The sequence below is a fragment of the Rhinolophus ferrumequinum genome, chromosome 13 (assembly GCF_004115265.2).
Source record: "Rhinolophus ferrumequinum isolate MPI-CBG mRhiFer1 chromosome 13, mRhiFer1_v1.p, whole genome shotgun sequence".
Classification (NCBI taxonomy): Eukaryota; Metazoa; Chordata; class Mammalia; order Chiroptera; family Rhinolophidae; genus Rhinolophus; species Rhinolophus ferrumequinum.
Genome location: NC_046296.1, coordinates 59,355,661 through 59,362,976, shown reverse-complemented (window position 1 = coordinate 59,362,976; position 7,316 = coordinate 59,355,661). Strand labels below are relative to the sequence as shown.

Sequence of the window (7,316 nt, the reverse complement as noted above, 5' to 3'; positions counted from 1 at the left end):
AGGCCGGGCCCCTCCAGCCTCAGGGCCCGCGGCCCCCGCCCCGCCGACCGAGTCGGGGAGCCCACGGCCGGCTGCCCGACCGGAGCTGGGAGCCGGAGCTGCCGAGCCCCGCACTCGGTCCCGGGGCCCGGTGGCTGAAGCAGATACAAGGGATTACACTTTTGCAGGCTCCCGCGGGTGGAGATGGGCGGGAGGAGGGGCTGGAAGCTGTGAGCTCAGAACTTCTTTTCCTCTCCCCACTCTCTCCGCAGTCAGAGTTACAAGCTTATATGGTCAAAGAAAAAAAAATAATAAAGAAGACGTATAAAATAACAATAGAAAAAGTAATACTTCTGGGAGAGGCGCCGCTGCGACTCCGCGGAGCTTTCGTTCTTTTTTTTTCCTTTTTAAATGCAGTTTCCCTTCCGCCACGTGAGTACCGCCTTTTGGCCAAGAGTTTAGCCGCGTCCTGGGGGAACCGCCCGGGCGGCCCGGGTCACAGCTCCGGGTGGGGCTCTGGAGTTCCGCGTGCGTCCGGGACCCAGGGGACATTGTTTGGGATGGGGGAAAGTCCGGGAGCCCCTCCCGCTGCCCGCTAGAGTCGCCTTCCGGCTTCTGATCCCTCTGGAGGAGGGAACGGCGCGACCCAGGGTCCCGGTGACCTGGAGGCTCTATTTAGCATTTGATCTTGGAGGTTTTGAGCTCCTTCACCTGTGAGTGTAGTGTCTTGTGGACAGCGAGAGTCCTGGACTGGCAGAATCCTTTCCCGCACTCTTGACACTTGAAAGGCTTTTCTTTGGAGTGAATATATCTGAGGGCAAAAACAGAGAATTAATCCTTGCAAAATGATGCAAAATTATAACAGTTGCCCAAGATCCCCTACTCAGGAGGGGCCAGCGCGGTGCTTGCCCTCAAAAGAAAGGGTTTTATGGGGTACCTAGTGTGGAGCAGGCGAAATGCTGAATTTGTGGATGGCTAGGTAGGTGAAGGAGGGGCTCGGGTGATCTCTGATCTATAAATCTCTGATCCAACCATCTGCCTTCCTCAGGAGGGGCCAGCACGGCCTTTCTATAAGGCCTGGGTCAACACTGACGGGGAGTTAGGTGACCTGGGGTAGGGCAATTTGCTGGAGCTGCACTGTCCAAGATGGTACCACTAGCCACCTGCGGTTGTTAAAATTAAACAAAACTAAAAAGTTAGTTTGTCAATCACACTCCTTTCACATTTCAAGTGCTGAATGTATCACGTGTCACTCTCCATCATCGCAGAAACTTCTATTGGACAGTGCTGCAGATGGAGGAAGGGGTGCGGAAGCTATGCGTGCTCATCTGGAGCTCATGGAGACCTGACTTAGTCTTAGGTCCTATTCATCCCTTGTTCTCTCCACCTATGCTCCAAGATCTGATCCCGGAGACTTATATGGTTTCCTTCTGGATTTTAGGGAATTTCAGGAAGCTGGGGAGGCTTAGAGCTGGTAGGGGGTCTCAGGGACTTCCTTACTAGGGAGGAGGATGGTGAGGACAGAAGCAGACTGCCAACTCCTTCTAGGGCCACCTGCAGTGCCGCACCTGTGGTCTCGTAGGTGGTCTTGCCTCCGGAAGGCTTTGTGGCAGATGTCACAGGTGTAGGGCCTCTCGTCGGTGTGCGTCCGCTCATGGATAAGTAGGTTGTAGGACTTTGTGAAGTGGCGGCCACAGAACTTGCAGACGAACTCCTTCTTGGTCTTGGAAGGTAGGCGTCCTCTCGTGGGTTTCTTTTCTGGGGATAGCTTGGTCACATCCAGGAGGGCTCCCAGCCCACCAGCTGGGGAGCCGGGGCCCTCCCCCCGACCAAGCTTGGAGGGATCTTCTTGTGTGGCGGCCAAGGCCAGGTTGGCAAAATCAAAGCGTGGCTTGGTCTTGAGAGCTGCTGGGCCGCTGCCCCCAGCGGTGATCTCCGGCTTGGGCTGAATGACATGGGGGAACCAAGGAAAGGCAGGCAGCTGGAAGCGCGCGTCCACTAGGTTGGACATGGCTCCCGGCACTTTGGAGAAAGAGGACCGTGGCAAGTGCATGGCTGGGTAGCCCAGCGTCCACTGGTGCAGGTGCACAGCGTGCAGCGCACTGAAACCATACAGGTTGGGCAGGTGGTCCGAGGGCACCGTGGGCAGGCCGTTCACTGCCTGAAGGAAGGAGTAGTTGGTAAGCTGCAGGGATGGATGGATGGGCACTGGTGCTGGCAAGGTTTTGCTGCCCATTGTGGTAGTTGTGAGTTCTCAATCAGGATCTGTGAAGAAAGGAAGGGAATGGGGAGAGGAAAAGAGAAGTTCAGGGTAGATCATCCTTCTGAATTCCAGCCCAGCCACGCCCTTTCTGTCCCCCAGGGCAGGACTTGGGAGCCTAAGACACCACTGCGGGACTACAATGACCTCAAAGAAAAGACAGGATCCCTCCTCTCTGACCTGAAGGCTTCCTCCAAATGGTCTCTGGCAGATACAGAAACCAGCAAGTAACTAAATCCAATGCAATGCAACCAACTTAAATGACGGACTACGGTGTACTTAACACAGAAAGGCAGAAGCACAGGGAAACTTTCATCCATGTAAGCCTGAGTCAACACAGAATTACACTCTCCTGCAAAGATAACAAGAACTCAGAAGCACACTTACAGATTCATCTGCAGACAAACAAACACAGAAATGCACACTGACAGATTCACACATTCTGAAGCCGAGTTGATAACAGGGTGCAAAGATAAAGTGGGGAATCCAGTGCTCTAGTACAAAACAAAGGGAACAGGATACACACTTATATTTACATGGGGTCACATAGCACCCACGAAGAGCCTCACTGACAGACAGTACACAAACTCACACAAATCCGTACATCTCCTAGCTCCTGGCATTAAGATCTACTACCTGACCTTCCATTTGGCCTCTAGAAGCCTATCATCTTTCTCCTCAACTTTGACCACAGATTTGCTTTTCTGCCTCACTACTAATGAGCCCTATTGACACTGCCCTCTCTGCAGCTGCTTGTGGACTGACTTGCTCCCATAGTGCTTGGGGATCACCTTGTTTCAGCAAGGACACTGACACCCCTGTTCCTTAACTCAGTGAAACATCTGCAGTTGCATACAAGGGGGCTTCGGTACCCTCCATGCCCCATACAAAAGGGGCCGGGGTCTTTGGGCTCTCAGGATGTGTGTGTGTGAGTGTGTGTGGTGAGCCTTGGGCAGGTGGGTATGCCTATAGGTGAGAAAGGGCACTGAGGCCACCTCAGCTGCTATGATCTAGGCATCCTCCAACTGCAAGGCCAGTGAGCTTAAGCAAGGCTAGAGGGAAGCTGTGCTGAAGTGACCAACAGGCTGTCATCTCTTGGCCTTCTTGGTCAGTCTCCAGCCTCCATGGACAGGTCTGCGCTCTTCAGAGAAGCCTTTATCTCTGTCCCTCCAGACATTTAGGTCTGGCTAGTGGAGGCAAAAACAGGGAGAATGAATGCCAAAAGTACACAGGGGCTTTGGGCTACTTAAGTGCAGAACTCCTTCTCCTCTAGGCTCTGAATTGAGGGCTACTTAAAAAGTCATTGTGGGAGTAGGGTGCTTGGGACACCCTGCCCCTTCCCCCTTCTCAACCCTCTGCTGCCTACTTCTTCCTCTACCCCTTCTCCCGCCTCTTCCCTTCCTCAGATCTCTCCTCTAATCTGCAGTAAGTCCCCTTCCGTGGGCTGTCAGGACACTGCGCTGCTGCTCTCCTTCACACAACACACTGACATCTACCCAGGCAGCCTCCCCAGCCTAGCTTACCCTCAGCCCAGGCCCGCAACGCTGTGGCCTAGACTCAGCTGCCTTTCCCTACAGCGAAGCCTGTAATGAGAGCAAAGTGCCGCACTCCTTGTCCCGAGGAGTGAGCACAATCTTGACCCAGGCACCCTTTCCCCTGGAGGTCACTCGCTGTGTGTTGGGCCATTCTGCTGGGGGTGGGGAGGAGTGCAAGACACCCAGAGCCGGCAAAGATTTGCTTGCGGTTAAATTAGCAATCGAATGAAAACCTAGTCTGCCTGCAGCAGTAAATTCAGCCGTAGGGTTGGGGGAGGCACGAATCTGTGGTGATCGTTCCTCTGGAGCGTGAGCGCTGGCCGCGCGGGCAGAGCCAAGGCCTCCGCACCAATCTGCTCTGCTGCTGGGAGCACGGGTCGCGCCGAGGACAAACCAAGATCATCCTATAGGGCTGAGACACGGCGAAGCAAAATAGGAATTGGGCCAGAAACAAAGCAGGGGCCGGTTGGGGTTGGAGAGGTGGGAAGGAAAAAGAAGACTCGCCAACTTCAAAGGTCCGCCCGGACTTAGGCGAGGTGAGCGCTCTCTGATTTGCTCTCCCCTCTTCTCCCTCTCCAGGTGCTGGAAATCAGATCCTTATCTCCGGCTCCCCAGGGCCCGCCGGGCGCCGCCGGGGCCTCCGCTCCCTTCTCTTGGTGCTTGGCCTACCCCCGGCCAAGCGAGTGGCGGTGGTGGCAGGACTCTGCACGCGGGCCGAGCCCGCTCGGTGCCCGTGTGGGAGAGCCCATCAGCCTGGCGTACTAAGCTGGCCTCTCCTCACCTACCTGCTCCCAGGAGCGAAGACCTGGGGCTTGGTGGAAGGAGGGGGTGCGCTCACAGCCACCACAGCTCTGGGGAGCCAACCCTTCCCGGCTATCTGCCGGATCTTGTTTTCCCCAACACTCAATTTATTTTCCTCAGCGGCGCAGCCAGTTTCTTATTTTCTGCCGCATTCCGAGGCCAGGGCTCCTCAGACTCTCCCCAGTGACTTTCCCGGGGACGAAATTCGTTCGAAACGTGGCTCTTTACACTAGTACCAAGAATGGGCCGAATGCACGATCCGGGTTCAAGCGGTCAGCTAAGAGAAAAACACAGCCTCACACTCGCTCACCGCCGGAAAGGATGAGCTCGGGTAGCCGTGACCCCGAAACCCCAGTGTGAACGCTTTAGGTATTTAAATACGAGAGGGAACACCTCTTCGCAGGCTAGGCAACCCTTCTGTGAGGAGCTTGGGCCTCCGGACCTGGGAGGTGCGGCAAAGGGTCCCGACTATGGGCAGCAAATGCAGTTCGCGCTTGGAAGCCCGAATCCCTCGCGCAGTGGAGCGCCATTCCCGGGTCTGCAGCCAGACCAATACCGGGCATTAATGAAGTGTGCCGAGTCTATTAAAGTGGTTTATTCGGGGCTAATTGAGCGTGAGCGAGTTAACTGCTTGCATTAATGAGGACGGAGCGAGCTCCACGAGCTTGCGCCTGGAGGAACCCAGCAGTAGCCCCAGAAAAAACATCCTTGACATCGAATCCCCAACACAAGTGACAGGCGACCGAACTCCAGGCGAAGAATTGACCAGCACAGACTACTTCTGTTGAACTTCCCCAACGAACGAGATCGAACGAACGCTTTAGCTAGGCGGCCATCCCTCTGCATTTAAACGCCCGTTGCGTCCTTAGCGATCTGCTCCGCAATCTTAATGAAACCGCAAGTACCTCGAGAAGCCTCAGATAGAACAACTACCCATGAATCTCCCCCCACCCTACCCTCCTGTCCCTACCAACCCTCCTCTTCTCTAGGAGGCTGTGAACCTGGGGAACTAACTAGCCTTGCACGTGGTTTCTGTTCCCAAGGGTCAGCGCGCAGCTTAGACCCTGTGAAATTTACCAAATTGTGGCAACAAAGAAACCCTCGTAGCTACTTTACTCTCTGAGAGTTTACCCCGCTACTGCCCAGAGCTGCTGAAAAAGTACTGGATTTGGGTTTTCATCCTTCTTATCAGAGACATTTCCGGGGAGAAATTAGCTCAGGAGGCAAAACCTCACCTCTTTCCCTCTCTCCTCTGGCTTCCACCTCTCCTGAAGGCTGGGTTAGGGGACAGTCAAGGGAGCAAACGAATCCTTCCCTTCCAAGCCCTAACCTGGAGACACCCGCGGCTCCACAGTGTTTCAGCTAATGTGACGTGCGGGTCTCGAATTGGAAAGTAGTGTTCGCGCCCCTGCATGCACCCGGACAGTGGCGGGTTACCCTCCAGGCCTGGATCACACAGAGCAATCGTCCCATAGAGAACACACCAAGTCAGCGCAAGTGTGAGGCGGGGTCAGTCTCCCGGCCCCGCTCTCCCGGGTCCAGCCCGCATCATACCTGAACGCAACTCTGCAAAAGATAAATTCGCATTAAAGCGCGACCCGGGAGGGGCATGCACCTGTCCCTGGCGCAGTCGGCTGCAGCCTTGGCCATCCATCCACTCTCTCTTCCTTCTTCATCAGCTAAGGTAGGTCACACTGAGCTAGGCGCGCATCTCGGGAAAGTTTGTGCCCGCTGAAGTTGCTTCGGTTTAGTAGAGGGGGCCCACAGGCTGACTTCCTAAGTTTGTGGCACCTCGCCCCAGATTCTGCGGAGCCTGGCCCCCGGGTGGGGTGGGGGGAGCAGTAATGGAAGCCCGCCCTCTCATTCCCCAGAGGTCAGAGGCCGAGGACCCCGCGCGGGAAGTCCCTGAGCCAGACCCCCTCCCCCCCAACCACTCTGGGCTGCAGCGGTTCTAACTTTTACAAAGGTCCTGCAGCTTTTCGTTCGGCAAGAGAAGTTTCCTTCTGGGACACTGATAGAGAAGGGACACTCGCCACGCTGTGACAGGGAGCCCGGGAGTCCTGCCTGCATTCCCCTGGTCGTGCCGGGCTCCCAGGGCTGCAGTTACCTTGTTCCGCGGCGGTCCCGGGGCTGAGCGCGTCTCTGAGGCTCCCTCTGCGGGGGACCCGGGAAGCCAGAGGCGCTGGATTCCGCAGGCACCCCCGGAGCTCTAGAGTCCTGGCCCCTCTCCGGCTGCGGGGACTCCCAGCGCGCGACAGGCGGGAAGCGCTCAGCGGCCCCGGAGTCCTGCCCGCCCGGGATGGCGAACCTTGCTCGCGGCTCCCTGGTTGGGTCTGAACCCAGAGCGGCTGAGAACGTGCTGGGGAGAGACCGAGCTTCGACTCACTCATCCCTTTGCACCGAGCCGCCTACTTATTTTAATCCACCACCCTCCCTCCTCCTCTCTCCCTCCTCCCCTTGCCTCGGGATTCCACTCCTCCTCCCCCTGCCCCCCAACCGTTTTTTTTGCCCTGCGCCTGCGCACTGAGAAAGAAAGTTTTGCTGACCCCGGCAGCCGACTTTGGCAGCTGCGCTCGCTTAGCCCTGGCCTCCCAGGACTTGCGTCCCTAGCTCTTCAGTCCCGTGCGACCCTGTCTGTGCTGCTAGGCCCAACAGGGCACCCTTAGCGCGTTAAAAGAAACAGCCCCTAGCAGAAGAGAGGAAGGTCTCCTCGCGTTTCCATCCTATTCCTGCGCGCCTAG

The 7,316-nt window shown here is 56.4% G+C and overlaps 1 protein-coding gene across 1 annotated transcript; it reads right to left on the bottom strand.

Annotated features, from left to right (window-relative positions):
- Positions 1-383: 383 nt before the first annotated feature.
- On the bottom strand, positions 384-6,993 carry OSR1 (odd-skipped related transcription factor 1). The gene is made up of 3 exons (XM_033125594.1): positions 6,683-6,993; positions 1,548-2,244; positions 384-790 (listed from the first exon to the last, which is right to left on the bottom strand). Exons 2-3 carry the CDS (start codon positions 2,213-2,215, stop codon positions 655-657), a joined length of 804 nt encoding a protein of 267 aa, XP_032981485.1. The 5' UTR covers positions 2,216-2,244; positions 6,683-6,993; the 3' UTR covers positions 384-654.
- Between the last annotated feature and the right edge of the window lie 323 nt (positions 6,994-7,316).